The 24,618-nt window shown below is 40.8% G+C and overlaps 1 protein-coding gene across 1 annotated transcript in view; it reads right to left on the minus strand.

The window, feature by feature from the left end:
* LOC144792100 (putative cation-transporting ATPase 13A4) overlaps positions 1-24,618 on the minus strand; it is a 307,439-nt gene that overhangs the window by 271,884 nt on the left and 10,937 nt on the right. The window contains exons 3-7 of the mRNA XM_078666970.1: positions 17,404-17,550; positions 12,339-12,409; positions 12,160-12,240; positions 4,577-4,646; positions 3,802-3,936 (exon numbers count right to left, since the gene is read on the minus strand). Coding sequence (XP_078523096.1) covers positions 3,802-3,936; positions 4,577-4,646; positions 12,160-12,240; positions 12,339-12,409; positions 17,404-17,550 — 504 coding nt within the window. The remainder of the gene's footprint in view (positions 1-3,801; positions 3,937-4,576; positions 4,647-12,159; positions 12,241-12,338; positions 12,410-17,403; positions 17,551-24,618) is intronic.

Consider the following 24,618-nt stretch of genomic DNA (forward strand, 5'->3'; position numbering starts at 1 on the left):
TAAGCAAGCTATTGCCCAGAGTCGCAGAGTGTGAACCTGTGAGTCGAGGAGGCACCGGGGCGAGAATTATCGAGTCCGTGGAATTTTTAGCCCAAGACCCGCCGAGGCGGGGAATTGAACCCTGGTCCAGGACCGATCTCAGCTTCCGGGTCTGCCACCTCTAACCCCTGAGCCACACTTCTACTACATGCCCTGGACATATGTAGTGTTCTTTACTAGGGGCTTATAACTAAATTACATATTCCAATTTGGGTTAAGCCAATGTAACCATGTTTAGGGGAGAGAGCAGAAGCCCTTTATCACTGGTCAGCAGTGATATAGTGAGCAGAGTTCTAAAACTAGCAAAAACAAGTTCAGAAAAATGGAGGGAGACCACAAAAAGTTGGAGTAAGACCATAGTAAGGTTGCCAGGTCTAATAATAGGATTCTGCTAGACGGCACCCCTACGACCAATGGAACCCTCCCTTTGCTGAAGCAGAGGTTAAGCTGGGAAGTCCTGGGATGTCAGAAGGGTAAGTGACAGAATGGGGTTTGTCTGTCCCGTCTCATATGGCACAGACACCTCTGTCGAGCCCTCGTTTTGATCATAACTCCACAGTGTCCCAATCCCAACCACTGGATAACACCACTTGGCAAATTGTAAAGCCAAATATTTCCACACTCCTGGTACTGTCACCTGCCCAAATCCTTACATCTCTCAATTCAAGAATTCTACTGAATAATGCATTACCAGAAGTGAGTGTGTATTTAGAAGGATTTGGGTGCAAAGAGGCAACAGGTAAGGACAGGTGAACTGTCATTGTTATAGGTATTCAATGAAGGATCCATCACTATTCGGGTCACTGATGCAATATTGACACCTAAAATATTGGTTTACAAACTTATGGAGACAGTAATATCTCATACAAAAGTATCGACAACATATACTTACCATTCAAAAATACAAAAATACCAATACAAAAATTGCTGTTAAAAATTCAATTTAATTAATATGGAATACAAAAATATTGTAAACAAAATAAAACATAGAATGTAACAAAAAATATTGAAACACACGATATCAACAACATAAATATTGTTAAGAAATCAAATAATATTCTAACAATAAAATACACACATTAAAATATATCCAAAAAAAAAGGTTGCCCTCATTGCCCTAGCCCAACAAGCTACTGGAAGGATGGCATAACACATTCCAATCCACATTACAAAGAACACAACCAACCATAGCCAAACGTCTGAAAACTATTTAAAAAGAACAAAGCTACCAGGAACCTAGACTAGACCAATCTGTAACTAAAATGGGCCTAAACTAAATAAGCAAACCAACACAATGTATGAACATTTGCAATATAGAATAATACTATACCAAACACCCAAGGACAAGCATACCTACAAGCAATAGCAAGATCTATACTTTAACATTATTACGTACACAAAAATGACCTAAAACAATAACCAAGATACACTAACAACAATTCTTTTACATTTTGAATATATTTATTATGTAAAAAATAAAATAATATTTTAACCATAATACTTGACGTATAATATAAGTAAACAAAAATATATTACTACCAATTAACTGAAAAAATTAAACAAAGTTAATAAACCATCAAATAAATCATTGCACATAAATTAGTACATAAAGGGCCTAATTACGATGTTGGTTGGAGTTGCCACTGACTGACATCGTTTTGGGGAAAGAACGGCATGCATCTCAAGCTTCCATTGAAAAATGGAAGTTTGTAAACATCCCTGCACAGTTTTGCAGGCACTTCACAGGGGGGGACACTATAGGTGTCCCCCAGGTCCAAATGCAGAGGGCCAGAGGGGAGGGGGCCATTCAAAGGGCCCCCATAGTCAGTTTATGACAACCAATTCATGTTGTAAAGGCTGACATGGATTGGCTGTCGGAAACCAACATCATAATCCAGACGGCGGAAACGCCGTCCTTAAGGAAATTATGATGCAGTTCTGACTGACCGACTGGCTCCTTGAACATGTTGGAACTAAGTTGCAGTCACCCGCCACCATCCTAAAGCGGTGGTTGGAGTTTAAAATTACAATGTTGGTCGGAAAGACTCCAACAAGCGGTTGGAGGATTTCCAAGCCACATTGTAATTAGGCCCAAAATGTATTAACAGCAAAGCACATAAAAAATACATAATATCCCACCCATATATAAAAAAAATTAAAACAGCTGACAATTGTGTTGCAATAGATTGTCCTCAAACCAGTAGAAATCGCAAACAACAACGATCCAAATATTATTCCTGAAAAAAATGCAAAAGTAAAAATTGAGATCAAACAACGAAATTCTCTCTTTAGTCGAAACACCAAAAACACGAAAAATAGATTAAAAAAAAGACCCACTCTAGAAAATGAAGTCAAAAATAGTAGTTTCAATGAAACGATATATTATTCCCTTTTAAAATAAAAAATAAAATGCATCTTCATCCCCACCATAACTCCACAACTTAATTCTGCAAAAAATTAACACAATGCCCTTCCGTAAAAACAAAAACATTCCCACATAATTGATAACACATAACTAATAAACTACTACACTATCCATCAATAACGAATTACAATATTAACACTGAATACTACACTACCAAAACTACGCGACACTACACAATAAAATTTAAAATAACAAACTGTGTACTCTTAATACATCTCTACTAACTCTCCCTAACCTTATTTCACCTAAAAAATAGTTTAAAACATCATATTCCTAGCTTAAAATGTACTTACTTGTGAAGGAAGTTCTTGGTCTTAAAAATTATATAAACATAAATGTTATTTTTACAAACTGCTCTTAGATTTATTCTTGAGTGTATGTTTCCTCTATTGCCTCTGTGAGTTCAGCAAATACTTAGCACTACACTCTGATAAGCCTAGCTTCTCACCCACACTACTACAACGAGATCATTAGTATTATCTACTTTTGTCCCTGTGTACCAATATGGGAAACACTCGACTCTCTGCACAGTATTCTTCATTTTAGGACACAATATAGGGACCCAACTTCCTACACATAGATTTTTTCAAACAGAATAAAATATGGGCATTTTCAGATTATGATCCAGAGCAGGTAGTTCGGATAATTGATGCAAAAATATACTGCAGTTAAATCCAGTTTTTCTAGAACCAGAACATCACTTGCTGCCGGAAAAAGTGAATGTCATTCAGAATGTTTTGTCTGAATGACAAAACATTACTATGTCATAAAACGTGCTTTATACTCTTTTTAGAGGTTAGATGTGTAATCATACATAAAAGTTGAAGGACCCATTAAAAAAAAAAGTAAATCTTAACCTGCAAGTTTACTTGCTTGTAAGAGTGCAATTTTCTGAATTTTAAGAATTCACAAATGTGTTGTAAACTACTTTTGGAAACCTGAAACAAGGACACGTTTCCACTAGTGCTTCATGAAATGTTTTGTGAACTTCTGCTTGCATGCATATGGTTGGGTTTATGCATACTTAATTGTACAGAAGGTACAAATGCACCTGATAACATATTTGGATCCATTAATTTTTTTCTGTTATTTGCCACTGAGAAAATATACTTGCCATAGGAAATATCCATTTCTCAAGCCATGAGAGAAGTTTATCTCCAATTATTTCCAAGGTAACAATCCAGAATTTTAACATTGCTATTTCTGTATGGGTTACCTGATCTGTGTCAGAGTATTAAAGCTGTCTGTAGTCATGAACATATTGGCATTAGCTTAAAATAAATTTCCCAAAGATAGGACCCACATGTGAATGAAATCCACTTGTCCAAGACACTCACCTTCCTGAGATCATGCACCGTGACACCGATGGATATAATTGTAAGTGTCAATATTGCAAATGAATATTCATAGTAAGCATAGGCCACCCAGAGGCTGATGCTGGCAGCTTGAAACCAATAGAATGGATTTAGGACCTGCAACAAATGCATAACATGGGTTACGTTTCTGTGATCAATGCATATCTCATACTGACTATGCCTTCACCTTTGATTGCTTTCTCACCTTGTACCGTTCAGAATTTGTCAATCAATCAATCAGGGGTTCGTAAAGTGTGGCTACTCACCCATAAGGGTCTCAGTGGCGGAGAAGGGCTTTGCGACAGAAAATTTGTCAGACCATGTTAAATGTACCTTACAACACAGATGAGAAGACGGTAAAGTTTCTTTATCAGAAAACCTAATCAAATTTCACTTTTTACTGGTAAGATATTTTCTAGAAAAGCACGTATGTAAAGTTATTTTCACATATGCAGGTTTTTCTCAGAAAAAATAAAAGTGAAATCTGACAACATTTTAAACAGTTATTACATTTGGCAATCTTCACAGGCTTTAGTGTGTAACCTAGCGTAAGTGTGGACGTCTTAGTTCATGGTCATGATTTTTAAAAGTATAATTCCACTTACGGTCATTATGTCAAGAAAGAGACCCCCTCTTAGAAGGAGTTTCACAAGAGGTGTTATCTTTTCATGAAGTATACATTCATCAGCATACTTTGTAATTATACAATGTGTTTTAACATCCAAATAACACCCCTTTCCCTCCAGCTCCAGCATACCTCTTTGAAAAGTAGTTTCCAAATGGGGATGATGTCCACTTCAATGGTATTTGGTCCACAGATCTTTTCCCTAAGATAGATTGTTGATTGACAGTGTTATTCTCGTTAACCAATCCTTCAATTACAGACTCATATGCTAATGCAGGCAGGTTCACTAACACTTGGTCACTTTCTTATTACACACTAGCTTTGCTGCGATCTCCAAAGAAAGGAAACTCAAGGAAACTCGTCATGATAACATTCAATTTACATTGTGTCATTTTTATTGAAACTTATCCATTTTAATATGGAAAACATTTCAAAGTGTCGATTTAATTCTATTTATTTATTTGACTGCTTGTGGATACACGATTTGGATTTGTTGTTTTTCCTTCTGGTGCGTATATCAGTATTCGAAAGATTATGAGGGCCCTGGGGGGCCGATATTTCAAAAAATGTTATACCAGAAACCTTTGCGGGAGTGTACTCAACAACTTCCCAAAGTTTCATGGCGATCGGATGAATGGTGTAGTAATGCATAAAGGACAAACAGACAGACAGACAGACCGACAGACATACATTTGTTTTTATATATATATAGATAGAAGATAGATATGATGCAGGAAACACATGTGGAGCATATCTGCCAAAGCTTTGGATTTCTGGTATCTTTTGGGCTTAGGGCTCCTTTGGGTATTACAAACAGGGCAGTACGTTGACTAACATGGTACTAAATTAACCCTTTGGCTGCGCGGGCTAATTCCCCTGCTCTGCTGGGCGGGCGGAGGGGCGCGCACAGCGCCCCAGTGCTCGTGATGAGCTCAGCTCGTCATGAGCCACGGTGCTCGTGTGCACGGCCACACCCGTTTCCTTAGAATGCTCAGCACAGCAGGGGAATTAGCCCCGTGTGTGAGCGTTCTAATGGCCATGAGCACACGAGCACCGTGGCTCATGATGAGCTGAACTCGTCATAAGCATGGGAGGGGTTAAGTATCACAACAACTCCCGGGGAGCTTAGAAATAAGTGAATTTTCTCATTTGCATGGTGGTGGTCCTGATGCTTGGAGGCCCTGAGTTTCTATGATGATGCTGCCATGTGGGCTCATCTGCAACTGTAGATAGGAGGACACAACCAAAGCCAGACCATCAAGTAGAGGCGGGGTATGCGGTGAAGGCACGGAATGTATGATTGGGATCAAGGAAGGCACTATTGTGGACTATGCTAAGTTGAGAAATGAACTATTGCATGGCTACACCCTATTGTGCAAGAACACAACTAAAATATCCTATCTGATGACTTCTCACTAAAATAAATAAACATAAATCTAATTAAATAAATATATTGTTCAATGTGTATTTGTAAATTAATAGATTATACTTTACTCTGTTGAACTCCTCACTCAATGTAATTCAGATTTGTAAAAACTGCTTACTTTTTCTAAATACTTTCTTATTCTGAGTTCTGTCAATGGAGAGAACCCCTCTTTGTAGCTTGCTATCAAATCACCTCTCCCTTTCCCAAACTGCATCTTACCCCTACATAATTTGCTCCACACCTCTGTAATATGGTTGCAGCTGTGCATTGTTTTATGGAATTGGTAAAGCTCAACTCTTTGTGCTGGAATAGCCATAGACCTGAACAGTGGTCTGAACCGTGCAAGTCTCTGTTGTGCCTAAGGATTTTAGAAGTGGATGGAGACTTTGAGGGGTGCTCAGCTTAAGTCCTGCAGTTGGCATATAATTGCTCATGAGTGTTGTTAGCTTCCTATAAATCTTCCATGGTCGGCACAACATTTAAAAGTACAAATTGTATGATTTCACAGAATTCAATTTACTATTAGACATGACGCACAGACTTCATGTATTAGTTACATAGAAATATCTTTATTCATATATTTATGTTTTCGTAAAAAAAAATTCTTCAATGCAAACTGCACACACACGCACTGCAGTGGCAGGCCTGAGGCAGGTTTGAAAGGCTACTTGTGTGGGTGGCACAATGAGTGCTGCAGGCCCACTAGTAGCACGTGAAGTACAGGCTCTGGGTATATGGTATACCATTCTATAAGGGACTTACAAGTACCAAAAATATGCCAATCAGATAAACACCACTTTTGTCATGTTTAGAGGAGAAACATATGTACTTTTAAATCTGATCAGCAGTGGCAGAGTACTCGGAAAGCATTGAAATTATGGCTTTTCATTATTTAATTTATGGCCAGCAATTTTCCTAGCGATACTTGTTTTTCTTTGGTCTTTTTCGTTGGAGTTCTCCCTTCTTGAGCACCTTGATGTCTTGTGGTTATTGTGAACTTTATAAATCCATGTCATTTTGCTTCATGGCTGATGCACAGATTGGACTACTGCCCCCCTTTCTGTGTGCCCCCAGGCTTTCCTCCACCAACCCCTGCTTGTGCCGCCACTCTTTACTCTTGGGCACCACTCCCTTCTCCTTAGGGATACCCTACAGTAGTATGGACGGCCCACATTATGCACCCCTCCCCTTTTCTTTCCCCCTCTCTACCTTCCTTTTCATGCTCATTCCAGGTAGAGGCTGGTCTATTACTCCTCCCCCGCCTCCCCGTATTCTTCCCTCCCCTCCCCAGCCTTTTCCTTCCCCAGCTGATCACACCTACTGCCATGGTGATTCAAAGGCCTGACAGGTCCTTCCAGGGTTTCTCCAGCTCTTGACCTTTGCCGAAGACATGAGAATGCACCCTTCTGGTTGAACGCCCAACCCTCCACACTGCCTTATGGTTCTCCTAGTGTGTTTGCATTGTTTTGCGATGACCTGTTTTTTTATTTGTTTTGCTCATGTTTTCCTCCTAAAGAGTGTTTCAAACTTTAAAAAAGGTACAACTGACTGGGTTTAAATAATGGACAACACCACTTCAGTACACTTCTGGACCTGTAGATGCTCTATCAGAAAAGAAGGACTGCTGTGCTGCTACAAGGACTGCCACTCTGCTGGACTGCTGCTCTCAAGGAACTGCTGCTTTGCTGTACTGACCTCCTGCCCTCTTGCCTGGGATTGACCTGCATCTCTTGAACCCAGAACTCAGAGCGACTCCAAAGGCTAATTCGCTGGCCTCCTGATCTGAAGCCTCAGAGACATAATAGGCTACCCTGTCAAGTAGATCCTAGTCCTAGATTCTTGAGCTGAAGGTGCTCTGCCAGTCTCTGTGGACACAGCAAAACCAATGCATCTCCTCTGCTGCACGTCACAATCCCAAGCTGAACCACTGCATCGTCACTGCTCCATGGATTGTATCCGTCACAAAGACCCACATCACATTGCAGCTCTTTGGAATCGCAGCATTGCCCTGACTGTGATGCAATCTCAGTGCAGGCCCTCGCATCTGTCATTGATGGCAGCCTTGACTCCAACACTGAACTCCACATCGCAACCTTGCAGTTCTTAGGAACCAATGCATCACCTCGACTTCACGCTGTATCTTCAAAATTGGACTTCACATCTCAGGATTTGTCAACGGGATCCTCGATTACAATGCAGGCCCTCGCACTGCAGCCTTGCCACATCTCAGAATCAATGCATCTCTTGGCTTCACAACACATCATCAACTGTCATAGAGCTCATACTTTTTAGGTAAAACCTGCGCATTTGTCAGAGAACATAAACACCAAAACTGTGCAAGACCGATTTTAAAAACACCATCAGGATATGTTTGCGTTAGTCCTACTAGCTTGCTGTGCACCATCTGTACCCTTAACCTGGTAAGGTGATAGATGGAATATGTAACCTAAGAATATGGCAACCCTGACTATACAAAGAAATCATGGTAACTGATCTAGAACTCTTTCATTTGGCAACTCATGCATATTCAAATTGATACACAAGAAAAACGCAAAGTGGCATTTCAGTATTTATTGAGGCATTATGATTCTTTGGTGAAACACATGTGCTGCGATTATTAATGGGAGGAAACAGAATAGAGTAATCAGCATTACGAGAATGGTGAAGAAGATAACGAGTTCAACCATTGTACTATTACATCGATTGTATGCTTGTAAGTAAAGGCATTTATAATTTGTGCTTGTACCTAGCGCTCCCTAACCTAATGTACTTACGGCGGGTAAATCTGCCAGAATCTTTGAAGGGTGATCTCACTCCCCTGTTATCTGTGGGTAAGTGTCATCAAGAAACCTGTCTTGGTGTAGAGAGGGGTTCTGTCCCTCTCAGGAGGTAAACAGAAATCGACTGGGATGGAATTCCGACATGGGTAACACCAGAAGTGTCAGGAAAATGCTCCTCCAACTAAACACAGGAGGGATGCCATTTATATAATAAACCTCATCCATTTCCCATGCTGAAGCTCCAGTTAGGCTGCCATTATTGATTATATGTCCGCCATCCGTACAAGAACAAATGACAATATTTTGCACACTGAACTTAGCCCTTGTACTGAATGTTCAAGGTTTATGATAAAAATGCCAATGAAGAATTGTGAATCTAAGCGAAGCCAGTTCAGAGAATATTATCCTATGAAGGCATGCAAGTAAATGTGTAGCAAATGTCTATGTACAAGAAAGATGTCTGGCCTGATTCACAGAACTAATTTAAGACAAAATCCTAAACTTACTACTTTTGGTAGTCACAGAAGTTAGGATTTTGTCTTAAGTTTGTCTTAAGACAGACTTGAGACAGACTTTAGGACAGACTTAAGTTAGGATTTTGTCTTAAGTCTGTTTTAAGACAAACTTAAGACAAAATCCTAACTTCTGTGAATACCAAAAGTAGTAAGTTTAGGATTTTGTCTTAAATTAGTTCTGTGAATCGGGCCCATCAAGTTTAAAACGTGAACATGTAAAATGATGGTGTTCTTGCCCTGGCCTAAGGTGCTGCTCATTGGCCCTGTATCCAAAGGACAAGCTGGTGGATCTTGGAAGATTTCTGTTCCCCAGTCCTAGATGATGCAGGAAATCCGGAAGAGACCAGGAAAAGGTTCAGTTAGAACCGAGGATTCCTGAAGGTCACCTTACGGAGGCATGAGCTTAGTTCTGACTGTTTTAACACAGATTGAATAAAAGTAAACATTCTACAGTAGGAGGGATTTTAATCAATATTTAAATGTATAATTGTTTATTAAGAAAAACATTTTTGATTAAATAATTTTAAAAAATAGTTTCAAGATAAGATAATAGAGCTATACTTTTTATTTTGCACTTTACATATATATATGGAACAGCTGCTGGTTGACATGCGTCTCCAGAACTTTCGAGAGAACAAGAAGCAGAGAAATAAGTCTGTGGTTGGATGGATCACCAGAGTCAGGCTGGGGTTGCTTCACCAGAGGCAAGATGTTAGCCTGTTTCCAGTCACGGGGTACTATGGCTGATGAAAGAGAGGCATTCAAAAGTTTATTGGCCAGTTAATTAATGACACCTACCCTTAACCCAAAAGGCCCAGGTCATGGATCAGAGAGAGAGCCAGACTGAAGGCTACACATTGCTAATAGTGATCTTTCCAATGAGATCTGATCAAACCTATCAAGTGAAAGGGTTGAACCATGAATCATAAATCATGTATTAGGCTAGACTGCAGATTGGCCCCCATAATCTCCTCCACCTGCATAGAAGGGAGGAGACCGGCTTGAATATTTACAATCTTATTCTGAAAATAGTGAGCCAATTGTTCGCACCAATCCACAGTGGGTTCCTAACCACCTACACAGGCCGCCAGGGATGTGGAGGTATTCACAACTTTAACATTTCTCTAGAGTTGATGCCTGCTTTTATAATTGAGTCATCAAAATAGATTTTTTTTTTGTAATTTTGACCTCTTAATAATATTTTTTTATTGCAGCTTTAGATCTAGTTTTAGCAGTCAGGTTATAGGATAACCTGTACAGTCTTTCAAGATGTTTACAGTTGCTCTTAACCTCTTTGAGGGAGTCTGAGTGCGTGGAACAGGAAGACTTAGGTCGGCGTAACCGCCACAAACGTTTGGCCACAAGTTCACAGGTAGAGGAGCCAATCCAATTCTCCAAGAGGCCAGCATCACCAACCACAGCAACCGAGAAAGCAGGCATTTACCCTTCCAAAGCCTTACAAAAGGCCTCTGACTGAATCTTGTGAAAAGCTCTCGACACCCGAGACATTGACCCACCTAGTGGTTGGGTCCTCCCTACACATGTCCACCTAAATTTAATCAGATAGTGGTCCGTCCAAACTAACAGTGTGGGAGTATCTACTTCCAATATTAAATTAGAAAGTATCTGATCTAGAACATGAACTGCTTGATATGTAGGCTCAAACAAAATTGGGGCAAGGTAAAGGAAGAAATTCTTTCTTGTAAGGAGACGATCTTCGTCTCCTCAGTGATATCCATATATCAAAGAATAAAGTGAGCGTATTCTCACTTTACATTATATTTTGAGTTTTCCCTGTACTTTGCCTGACAGCGATCTCCGCCCATGTGGTAGACGGCTTCACCTATGTGTAAATAGGTACTATTTACTCACGCATTTGGCTTCACTTCCTTGGGCCTCATTTATGAGGCCGTGCGTGCCTTTTAAGCTGCCGGTGCGCCTTGTTGCGCCATATTTACAAAGTGACGCATCTAGGTAGATGCGTCACTTTGTAAACCCCTGCGCTACATTATACCTGCGTCAGGTATAATGTATGCAGAGTGGGCGTTCCCCGCAAGTAGCCTCGTAATAGTGACGCAGTGAAATCTATGAGATTTCACTGCGTCACTTTTAGGACGCTGTTGCGTCAAAATCTAGCGTCTGCCTCACAGCAGGCGTAAGACTGACGCAGGCCTTTTCACATGGGGCTTTCCCCATGTGAAAGGACGCATTGCTGGAGTTGCGTCACTTTTGTGACACTCTCCAGCAATGCGTGTCTTTTGCGCTTACAGATACGTCAGAAATACTGATTTATCTGTAACTCCTTGCGACATGATGCGTCATATTATAAATATGACGTATCAATCATGTTGCAGGGAGAGCACAGTGAAAAGTGACGCATCGCTGTTTTCACGCAGCGATGCGTCACTCTTCATAAATAAGGCCCCTTGTTTCTGGGAGTAGGGAAATGTAAGTCTACATTTTGGAGTAACTTTACACTTTACTTTACAGTTACCGAAAAGTGTAAGGGTAAATATACACATGAGTAAATCTAAACACATACATTAAGGATCAAGGTGTTTATGTGAGTGTCAGAAAACCAATTGAAGCAGGTAAGTGAGCAGTTATTAAAGACCTATATAGAAAGCCTGGAGTTCACACCAACATGTGCAGATATGCAGAGGGGCAGAAAACATTTTGCTTAACTCGTCCCCCTCCATAGTACTTACTCACATTGCATACAGAAGTTCATTGTTTGCATTCATCACTTTTAACTGTTACAAAGCACCTACTACACAGTCTCTCCTCCCTTTGCTGTTTTCTTGATGGCTCCGGGAAACCATTGTGGGTAGCTGTGGGCTGGTATATAAATTTAAATACATAAATAAATAAAATAAATGTGAGTGAGACCAAGAGGAGTATGGGCCGACATTGTTTTAAAAGTTCTTAGTGAAAGGGTACCACTGATTTGTTTTACAAGACCACTATAAAGCAGCTTTGCATGCAGGAGCTCACCGGATGAGGTGCTCTTTGCTTGTAAATCCTGATCCAAATTTTGAGTGTATCTCTGAGCAGGAGTATTTGTCTTCCAGAACCCTGCAATGTGTAAAGTAACATTTGCCAGGTTAGAGAGCATTTGTAAGAGGATGTCTGACTATGGAGACACATGTGAATGAACAGCAGGTTTAACTCACCCAATTTTCTGGAACTGCTTCTTGGAACTGTCCCAGACGTAGCGAATTTTCTGTACCTGGATGCACCTCACCTGCAGAGTAAAACAAGCTCAAGTATGCAAATAAAGAATTGACTGATAAGAATACTCCTAATAAACCTACTGCAGGCCCAATGAATCTCAGATGAGAGAACTTGAGCATTGGTTAAGATGGAGAAATGGGACAAAATGTTGGTCTTAGGCCTAGTGCTGAATCTGTGCTGCTTGAGGTTTTCTTTAGTGCATCACAGGTTTGTTTGATTAGGAATTTCATAAAGTGCAACATTCTGAATGACAGACAACAAAGAGAACCCTGAGGCACTGACACCTTATATCAATACACTTACACAACATTACAGAAGCAATAGCGTAATTGCAAAACTACCAACAAATGAAGGAGGAGAATAAAGGCACAAAGTCATTATCATTATCCAACTATGAGGAAATATCATGACCGTTATTAGATATATCCACTACACTCAACACCGTCCACCATCAAAGTCTCTTAATGAGACTTTAGAAACTTAAAATTCCTGAGCATCCATCAAAAAGGATCTCCTGCCATCTTAAAGGCCAACAAGGGCTGGTGTATGTCAATTTTGACTTTGGTGTCAGGCAACAGGTAGAGGTGTATGGAATGTTCCAGTAAAATCCTAAATAAGGGAATTGGTGCTTCCCCGAAAGACAGCATGTTGGCATGGAGTCTTGACACTGACTGTGACTGCAGACTGTGAACATACTGCTGGTATGGAGCCATGACACAAAAACTTCATCACTGTTGTTGAGCACTTTGGATCATCGATGGATTGTTTAAAAGCCATCTAACTATGTACTTTGAATATTCACATCTAAAACCTTTAAACCTTGGGTCATGTATCTGTAGGGATCCACAGAGATCGAAGCCAGGGATCTCATAGTATCAAAACACCCTGCTCCCAGCAAGGTGTAGATCAATCTTAAACCAAGGTTATGCAATTCAAGATTAGAATATTAATGATACAGACGCACACATAATGTGTAGTTAATCATATAAATAGCCAGAGGATAGTCAATTATTAAATCCCAGAAGTTTTATTCCAAAGTTTTTCAATGCTTTCCCATGGCTCTTGATTATGGATTTGTTTTAACTGCAATATTATGAAAATCCCACTAAGGTACATATTTCCCTATTTAGGGTAATGTCATGACCAGAATCTAATCTCGCCCTTATAATATCAATAACCAACACTGCCAATAGGCTGCTACTTGTCACCTCTTCTTTTGTATGACAGTAACTAAAAAGGTTCCAAGACACTGCAGCAAAACTGTTGCTTCACTGTTGCTCAACACCACTGTACTTTAAGCATATCTTTGGCTAACAGTTGCAAGATTGTTGATTTTTAAGGCACTGTATTATCTACAAAGTCTTTCAAGGGAAAATCCTGCAATACCTAATGCAACAATTCCTCTAAAATTGCAAAACATGGACCTTTTTTTTAACATTAGTGCCTTGAGCTATTGTTCAATAGGAAATCCTTGCCATCCAACCTCTGAAAATTCACAACCACTCAAAAATAAGGGATGAAGTATGAGCATGTCTATTCCCAAAATAATGAACCCGCACAATTGGATCCTCTGATTTCAGCATTAAACCACTTGGAGCGCTCAGCAATAGAACAGCCAAAGTCTCATGATCACTACATGTATGATCTGATCTGAGTAACACACCACTTTTTGACCATGAATGACCATATTCTCTGGGCACCCTCTCCAGGATCCTCTTCAGTTGACAGCAATGGTGCACAAATTGCAGAAGAGGCATTACAACTGGATACCACATCAGCCAACTTTAACCAGTGCAGACTGTGGAGTAAGCACAAACCTAAGCAGCCCAGATGAAGCTCCAATACCAGAACTAAACCACTGCAGGGTAGGACCACCATCAGAATATCATTGCCAAGATAGTGAAACAAACCACTCAGGGGCAAGATATGAAAGTACTGGAGATCACTATGAATGTAGCACCCTTCCAAGTAAGAATACCCCTATTGTGTAGCGTGCCACATGCTCAAGAAGGTGCTTCAGTCCCCCACCTAGGCACTTGAAACACTGTATAAATGTTTAAATGCAATACATGAAATGATGTGAGAAGGGTGATGGTATGAGGGCAATCATTCATAGCCACTTACATTAATCTCTGATTACATCAAATCCTACAAATGGAATAACAAAAAACACAACTAGTGTATCAATGCATTTTAGCCTCTGCAGACCCTTTGCATAAACCCCTAGCCCACTCTCACAAATCCATAGATTAACTTTGCGGCGCCTCAAAAGGATACCCTCCTGGAGGCACCAGTCACAATTTCACTTAAGGCACCCCTACTTTATCTCACATATCTAGATGAGCTACAGAACATAAACAGCAACATACACCATCAGATCCCCTGAAAAACCCATCACAATAATCGACCAGTACTTTCATTATAGGCAAAGGGCGTGTAGTGTCATCTCTCTCAGATATTACACCAGCAACAGTCACAAACTGCAAACTCAGCGGTGAGGTCAGGCTGACTACTTCCAGGAGCTAGGAGTGGAGGCCCACTGAAATGCAGAGAGACCACAGACAAAATGGATGCAGGGCGGTTCTCATTCTAAGCTGTTGTAGTTTGTATAAATACAAGAAAGATTTGGTTACTCAACTCAGTATGTTAATGTGACAGTATTGGGTAAGCCAGCTTAGCTTTGGAAAAGATACCAGCAAGAAGAACTTTAGAGCTAATACTAAAAGAAGTTCCAAATTTCTCCTGCCAAGTCATAACTTATGAATTATGTTGTCTATATAAACCTATGTCTATCCCTTCCACTATGCAGCAATTTTCCCAAGGCATTGAATTTTAAATATTTACAAATTCATGTTTTTGACACATCTCTTAAACAATCTATCTCTCTGATCTCTTATTCCTTGTATTTTATAAAGTTTATGAGCTCCATCTCTGTATGTGTCTGGACAATTTTAAAATATGGACAGACTCCTTTTCTGGATGAGAAGGAATCAGTTCTTATCCAAGATTGTCTTAACCTCCCTACTGCTTAGCATGACTCTAGTAGCTTCTAAACACAAGATGTAGCACACCCATATGGTGGGTTACTCTATTTCTTGCCTCACAAGTATGGGAACCTGTTTAACATGGTGACAAATCATCCTCATTTGACAGGTTAGTCAGTTTTTGGGTGGTATATGTCATACATTCATTCAGGCCCTTGCGCTTCAAACACCTAAGGGTGGAATCTTAGTTATGCTGAGTGTCAAACTAATTATTACCTGTCACATAGTTTTTTTCTGAGGCTGATGCTCACCTACGGCAACATGTACAAATGTAAATGTTTGTGATTACCAAATAGCATTTGTTTTGCAATTTGTTATTTTGTAATTGCAAACACCTGTGAAGAAATGTGTGTTTAACATATTTTGCGATTCCCAGTTCTGTGAATCGGCAAATTAGCAAAACACAAAAACTCTTTGTAAATATGGCCCCTAGTTTACTGCCTGTAACTTCAAAACCAGAAGCTGCCACCAGTTACTGAATGGTAAGATTAAATGCTTCTTGTTGACATCAATATGTATTTATCACACCCACATTCTAGGCAATACCAGAAAGTTGAGCTAAACTTGATTTGGTGATATTATTTTACACTTGTGTAGGCCTGGGTGGAAAACTACGCTATGCTCGCGGAGTGCGCGGAGTTTGCGCAATTATGCGCTACGCGCACTGCACTTAGCACAGTGCAAAAACGCTTAGCGGGCATTGTTTACTCGCTCGCGGTCCTCAACGTCAAGTTGGTGACCGCGAGCGAGGAAAATTAACATCCTTGCGAGACTTTATCCTCCTTCGCAATCGGCAACATCAAGTTGCCAATCAGGAGCGTGGAAAATAACCCTCCTGACTAGATTCTCAATTAGGGGAGGTCAGGTTTCTCATTGCAATTGGTTGTGTATGCTCGCGACCACTCACGATGAGAAACTACCAGTCCACGTTGAGAAAGCTGCCACTCGAGTACTAATCTGCTTGAGCGCCAGAAACACGATCGCTTGCACTGTGCATGAACCCGTTTGCAATGATTGCACAGTGCGGACAAGCATCTGGCACTGTGCAATCATTGCGAACAGCATTTTCCCTACCGCACTACGCAGCTCGTGTAGCTACACATAGCATGCGTCGTGTACTTCGCGTAGCTATGCGTAGCGCTGCTACGCGAACTACGCCCAAGGTTACTCTTGTTTAGGAGTGTCTGAGGGCTGTACTCACTGCTGCATAGGGGGTATCACCCCTTAATGTTTATATTTTGAATCTAGTTTCCTTCTTTAATTTTAACCATTGCAGTTAGATCTGGCTGAATTGCTTCCTAAATACTTTGGTCTTTCAACATGTCTGCACAGAGAATGAACCTCAAGACATTCTATTGAAGCTGAGCCAAGAACAGTAAGATCACTTTTGTTGACTCTTGAGGCATATGGTTGTTGGGTAACTTGTGAACTATATTCCAGATTTCCTTTTAATAGTTTGCGAGATACCTGTCAGTGATTTGGTGTATTTCTTTAATTACCACACCTTAGGAGAGGTTCAGTGGTTAGTTATCTGTGAATTATAGCTGCCTCGTCAGTGCCAATGCTTGTTATCTCACCGTGGTATTTGATAACCCAGAAGTAACAGAACACTTTACAGAGAATATTTTTATTCCAACTGCAGTGTTTCAAAGTGAGCTGCTGCACAAACATCAATATGTGTGTGAGTGCAGGTCATGTCAGGTGTGAGGGTGGAAAGAGATGCAGCAAAGTCACACACTTTGGGTCAAGTGCCCAAGAGAACATGAGAAGCAAGTGCTAAAGGTTCAAAGGCAACACATACTAGACACATGTCCCTGTTTTTGAAATATTTGACTACATGTACGAGAAACAATGATTTCTGTGCACTTAAAAAGCTATTTATTGTTTATGAAATAGTGAAGATCGATTAATACTTTTATAAAATTATCTTTCTCAAATGTAGACTTGCAATACCACTTACTTTGAGTTCTGGCTTCATGATCACTCTGTTTACAATGCATGATTCATCCGTTCTTATCATGTGACCTTGTTCCCTGGTGCTCATGTATGTCTGCTCATATAGGTATGTCCAGGTGACCTTCTTCTTGATGTATTGTTGGAAAGTATCCTAACACAAAATAAGGCAGAACACGTACATTTAGCCAAAGTAATGCGCAGCAACATTTCTCATTCCTTTTTATTAACATACGCCTACATTTAGCCAAGGCAATATGCAGCTATATTTATGAATCCTCCTACTCACATACGTGCAACTTATTAAGTCCATGTACTTTACATGCACTCACATGAGACAATAATACAAACATTTGAGCTTCTGACCAGCTCGTCCATTCTGACCAGACCTTGAGCGGTGACAATTTTTCAATGCCTCTATCAAGGCTTGGAAAATGTTGGTGCCAAGAATGATGGGAAATCTTGGCCACACAACAAAAACAAAAGTATCCTAATGCAATATGAATGCATGCCAAAATAGAACGAAACAAGGCAAGACCAAAATACCTCGTAACCCATAGCTGGATCTGTGGATTGTAATGTCCCTCTTTTTATACTGTCCACTCATTGCAGTGGTTTTCTTCTTCTAGGTTCTAGGTGTACACCTGTTAGTTTCTAGGTGTAGACTCCATTAGTTTCTGATAGTTTCTAGGTGTAGACTCCATTAGTTCTGTTAGTTTGTAGGTGTAGACTCCATTAGTTTCTAGGTGTAGAATCAGTCAATTTCTAGGTATAGTCTCCCTTAGTTTCTAAGTTTACACTCTGTTTCTAGGTGTAGTCTCTGTTAGTTTCTGGGTGTAGATTCTGTTAGTTTCTAGGTGCTGACTCTGTTAGTTTCTAGGTGTAGACTCCATTAGTTTCGAGGTGTAGAATCTGTCAATTTCTAGGTATAGTCTCCCTTAGTTTCTAGGTTTACACTCTGTTGCTAGGTGTAGTCTCTGTTAGTTTCTGGGTGTAGATTCTGTTAGTTTCTAGGTGCTGACTCTGTTAGTTTCTAGGTGTAGACTCTGTTAGTTTCTAGGTATAGTCTCCTTTAGTTTCTAGATTTACACTCTGTTTCTAGGTGTAGTCGCCGTTAGTTTCTAGGTGTAGATTCTGTTAGTTTCTAGGTGCTAACTCTGTTAGTTTCTAGGTGTAGACTCTGTTAGTTTCTAGGTGTAGACTCCTTTAGTTTCTAGGTTTACACTCTGTTTCTAGGTGTAGTCTCTGTTAGTTTCTAGGTGTAGATTCTGTTAGTTTCTAGGTGCTGACTCTGTTAGTTTCTAGGTGTAGATTCTGTTAGTTTCTAGGTGCTGACTCTGTTAGCTTCTAGGTGTAGACTCTGTTAGTTTCTAGGTGTAGACTCTGTTAGTTTCTAGGTATAGTCTCCTTTAGTTTCTAGGTTTACACTCTGTTAGTTTCTAGGTGTAGTGTCTGTTAGTTTCTGGGTGCAGACTCTGTTAGTTTCTAGGTGTATAATATGTTAGTTTCTAGGTATATTCTCCTTTAGTTTCTAGGTGTAGATTCTGTTAGTTTTTAGGTACAGACTCCTTTTATCCTGCAGGGCCCCTGGTCCTACCTCTAATTGGACCTTCTACCTTGTTTCTCACAGAGGGGCTTGACTCAGAGTCATATCTTTGGGCACAGCTTGCCTGCTCCATTTTGTGACACGTGAGTACTTGTGAATGTATATTATGTCTTTTAAGGTGGTGTGGTAACAGCAATGGACATCCTGTTCTATGACATAACTTCTCAATCTTGTGAAGACACCTCCATCTTTTTTATAGTGAAATAGCCAGAGAATGTCCAACATTCGAGAATACTCTAGGCTTGATATAGAACAGATCCATGGAGACCTTAACTACCTACTAGTATACAGTGTTTGTTAGAACTGGTGAAAGAGTAACTCATCTGCTTCTTCTCATCTTCAGAAGGCTGCAGTAGCACTTGTCCCTGGATCCTCTAGGCTACAGTGTCCAGTTTAGGGCACCGAGTGCCAGACCCAGTGAAAGTATGGTGTGGTATTTGTATAGAACAGACAGAGCCACTAGCATCTGAGCTGAGGTTCATTTTTAAAGTATTCAACATCTAATGCTACTACTACTGCTACTACTATTACTAATAATAATAATAACAATAATCGTATTAATATTATTATTGACACAGAGTGCCAGATCCTGTGTAAGTATGGTGTGGTATTTGTGTAGGACAGACCAAGCCACTAACAGCTGGGCCTAGGGTCATTTTTAAAGTATTCAACTAAGACACTAATAATATAATAATAATATTATTATTAGTAAAAATAATATTAATAATAATAATAATAATAATATTAATAATAGTAATACATCCGCTGTTTTAGACTTTTCTGTCCATATTAACAAAACTGAGCCTATACACAAATTGCAAACTAGGTAATAACTTTTTGCATATGTATAACCTTTTTTTAACAACAATACCTTAAAAGGATATTACTTAAAAGAAATGCATCTTAGTCAAACGTCGACTTTAGAAAAGACTCTATTTAATTTTCCTTCAAGTATAAAAAACAGAGCAACAGTAATTGCTTCTGGATCAGACAGTAGGTCCAGTGCTATTGCCCGTATAACATAATTTAGCCCGGCTTCAACAAACACAATTTTTAATATATTTTATCACCATTACCTTTTTCACCGGACATAAATTCATAGTGGAATATTATGATTATTCCATGCAGCGCAGCAGGCCACCTTGCTGTGCTGCGTGACAGGGCGGTAATGCGCCATATTTAGCATAATACGCTGCATACCAGTCCTTTCCTTTCCTTGCACTGGCTCACAATATGCTGCTTGAGCCAACTCAGGTACCCTTGCATCATGGAGCAAGGGTGCCGGCATTGCAGGCAGATTTGTTTTTGTGCAAGAAGGGGCACCTTCCTGCACAAAAACAATCCACAGAGGCATTAACCTCTGTCTATGTGGGCTGCAGAATGTAGGACACTGAAAAATTGGAAACACTGAGGATAAATACATATATTTATTCTTGTTGCAAATCCCCTCTGGGAAGGAGTATCATTTTGATGCTTTCCCAGGTTTACCACTTTTGGTAAATAAGTGAATGCACCAAAATCCATGATTGGATGAGTGGGAACACCCATGCTCCACCCATGCTCCACCCACGCTCCACCCATGCTCCACCCATGCTCCACCCATGCTCCACCCATGCTCCACCCATGCTCCACCCATGCTCCACCCACGCTCCACCCATGCTCCACCCAAGCTCCACCCATGCTCCACCCATGCTCCACCCACGCTCCACCCACGCTCCACCCATGCTCCACCCATGCTCCACCCACGCTCCACCCATGCTCCACCCACGCTCCACCCACGCTCCTCCCACGCTCCACCCATGCTCCACCCACGCTCCACCCATGCTCCACCCAAGCTCCACCCACGCTCCACCCACGCTCCACCCATGCTCCACCCATGCTCCACCCACGCTCCACCCATGCTCCACCCATGCTCCACCCACGCTCCACCCACGCTCCACCCACTCTCCACCCATGCTCCACTCATGCTCCACCCACGCTCCACCCATGCTCCACCCATGCTCCACCCATGCTCCACCCATGCTCCACCCATGCTTCACCCATGTTCCACCCATGCTCCACCCACGCTCCACCCATGCTCCACCCATGCTCCACCCATGCTCCACCTACGCTCCACCCATGCTCCACCCACGCTCCACCCATGCTCCACCCACGCTCCACCCATGCTCCACCCATGCTCCACCCATGCTCCACCTATGCTCCACCCACGCTCCACCCATGCTCCTCCCATGCTCCACCCACGCTCCACCCATGGAAGGTCTCCCTGGGGCAGAGTTTTACAATGCAGCGATTTATACTACCTTGGGTTACTCCAGATTTATCAAGCAAAGCGGGGCCAGGCAAGATGGCCTTTGTGGCTTGATAAATCTGACTTTAGTGTTGTGTCTCGCTTGTGCGGCACAAGGGCGACGCCACACATTGATAAATATGCCCCATAATGTGTGTAAGGTCATTGGGTCTTCACTTTTGACATTTCCATTTAGTTGTCCCATTCAGGCTATATTGATTTGCTTGCAACCCCACCCGAAATAATGACAGTTCAAATTTGGAATTGGCACACTTAACAAGTAATTGGCTTCACAATGGGCCCAAATTGATGTGAGGATTCATTTAATACTGAAATATAGCGGTAAAATATGGATTCACATTTCACATATTTACACATAGTTTTGCAAAGTTTCCATAACATTTAGGGGTCGACGGGTCGTACGGCATGTGTACGAGTCATACGGTATGTGTACGAGTCGTACGGTTCACGGTTTCAGCCTTGCAATACGTACGGATCGCGACGATTCGGACGGATTCACAGAATATGAATCGTACTTCGAGACTCGGACGGACGGGTACGATTCATACGGAGAGGGCTCCGGATACAAACCGTACGGACGGTTTTTTTTCCCGAATCGGAATCGACCCCTTAATGTAATTAGGTGAAAACAAATACAGACATTTTCAACACCCCATCTCCCTAGTAACTTCTTCTTCTCCTTCTTCTTCTTCTTTATCTTCTTCTTCTTCCTCTTCTTCTTCTTTTTCGTCTTCTCCTTTTTCTTCTTCTCCTTCTCCTCATTATCATTTTCATTTTTATTTTGCTATTATTCTTATTTTTATGTATTATTCTTATTACTATTACAATAATCAATCATCAATATTATTAATAATATTAATATTGTTATTTTTGTTATTGTTGTTTTAATAATTGTTATTACGTAGGTATGGTGTGATATAAAGAAGTATTCTTGCCCTACATTATTGAAGAATACAGGATAAAGAGAAAGGTCCCTCTGTTGGTTGACAGTTAAGCTATACACGTGTGTTTCTACGCATATGACACCAGTTGTATGACAGATTATTCACAACAAAAATATCATTAAAAAATATTGAAGAATTTACACACTTTGCACTTACAGTAAAAAATATTGACTAGGTAATTATTTTGAATTTTAAGTGTTAAATGTTATATTAACTTTCAAAATATATGTCATGTTTAAAACAGACATTACAGTTTAAAAAAAGTATATATAATGTAAAAAAATTATCATAACTCACCAAATAATATGTACTTTTGAAAACATACAAAAATAAACATTACATTTGTTGCCAAAGGGATTCCCCCCCCCCATTTAGTATACCAAGATTATTTGCTTTTTGATCAACCGGTTTGGATTTTGTACCGTGGTGAGTCTCACTACCTGCGTCCCACCCACGATAATACCGTGGGTGAGACCGGTTTGGATTTTGTACCGTGGGTGAGTCTCACTACCTGTGTCTCACCCACGATAATACCGTGGGTGAGACCGGTTTGGATTTTGTACCGTGGGTGAGTCTCACTACCTGCGTCTCACCCACGATAATACCGTGGGTGAGACCGGTTTGGATTTTGTACCGTGGTGAGTCTCACTACCTGCGTCTCACCCATGATAATACCATGGTAAATGGACACAGTAGGAAACTAATACAAAGGTGTTAATTTTTTCTTCAACGACTCATCTGCGTTCCCACCCTTTGGAGGGTTTACTTGTTCATCACGCTGGTCATCCTCTTCTTAGCATGCTACAGGGATGAGGTAAGTACTCTTACTATTGCAGACTAGTGTGCCTAGACAACGTTCAACAGGTACTACGGCCTAGGTCGATTCGGGAACACTGACTTTTACCTTACTTTTACCCTACTTTGTGTAGTGGCATTCAAAGTCTTCTGGTTTTAGAAAGAGAGTTTAGAAAAACTGAACTGTTCCATTTAGATCTAGAGTTCCAATAAACAGTCCAGAAATCAACCATAAGTAGAATCAACAGTTCACCAAAATAGTGGCTTGTCATTTGGTCTGGCACAATAATATAAATTTAGTTTACAGATGTTGGATTCTTATTGTAAAGAAATATATTTGTTGATTATGGGTTAGTTATAGATTTACCAGAATTGGTTAGTTATATTTTTACCAGAATCATGTACTGAATATGCTGAGTTTGTACAAGATATATTCCTTGTTGGTTTCTGTCCATTCAGTGCGCCCAGATTTATTTTTTTGCTTTTTGAATCACAAGGTTTTGTACTTATTGTAGGTGAGTTTTACTATATGTGTCTCACCCACAGCAATGAATTGGCTCATGGACTGCATGTGTTTACCGCCAGTGTCCACCCTTTAAGATAAGGACACTGCAATGCATCTAGGGTAAGGGGTACTTAGCTGGTTACATGTCAACACATGTGCACATGCATGTGCACACATGTGAGGGCTGGGACTATGAGACTTCCATCATGCGCCGCTCTGTAACTACACACATATAGCCAAACACTGCGTAGACTCTGCAAGGCTAGTTGTGACCTGGGATAGACCTTAAAATATTAGTAGGCACCCATAAGTAAAGTCAGTATTGTTAACTGTTTTTCTGAACTGACACTGTATTACACACATAGGGGGTAATCTTCCTTAGAGTGCAGGGTCACTTATTTTTGGCTCAGAAAGTCCAACATGATATCAAACAGGAGTGAAAAGTGTGCATCCTGTTCAAATACATAAGTGTGAGGATCATACAAGTATACTTTATGGGGCATACAGAATTTTCATATTTCTCTGGCTCAGCTCATGATCAGAGCCCAGGGTTTTTGTTACCCTGCTGGTGCAAGTGAATTACGCTGCTCCCCAGCAGAAGGAACAAAGGCCTCCTACACAAAAAGAAGTCATTAAAAGTGCATCCTCAGATCCTGAGGAGGAAGGCTTTGGGAATAAAATCTGTTAGTGTTAATCAGCCGGCACACTATATCAGGGCTGAAAACAGCCCAGGGCTACTGAACAAAGGAGGAAGCCCAGACAACTGGAGCCAACACAGGCGGGGACACCTGTTTGATGTTTTGTTGGGAAAAGCCCTGGCAGAGATGTCTGTGAGGCGTGGAGCTGATGCTCTCAGAGGAGATGTGACCAGTGACTTCTGAGCTGTGCCATCTTGGACTGTCCCAGCATGCAGTGCAGGAGGGATGCGGCAGAAGTCGAGAGTTGATGTGGCATCCTACAATTGGCCAGGCATGCCTGGCTTCTAGAACTTTCCATGACTGCAGCAGTATGCATGGACAGCTGGGAGGATGCCCTAAAGGAATAAGGAGTCTACCCCCAGTTGA

The sequence above is a fragment of the Lissotriton helveticus genome, chromosome 11 (assembly GCF_964261635.1).
Source record: "Lissotriton helveticus chromosome 11, aLisHel1.1, whole genome shotgun sequence".
Lineage (NCBI taxonomy): Eukaryota > Metazoa > Chordata > Amphibia > Caudata > Salamandridae > Lissotriton > Lissotriton helveticus.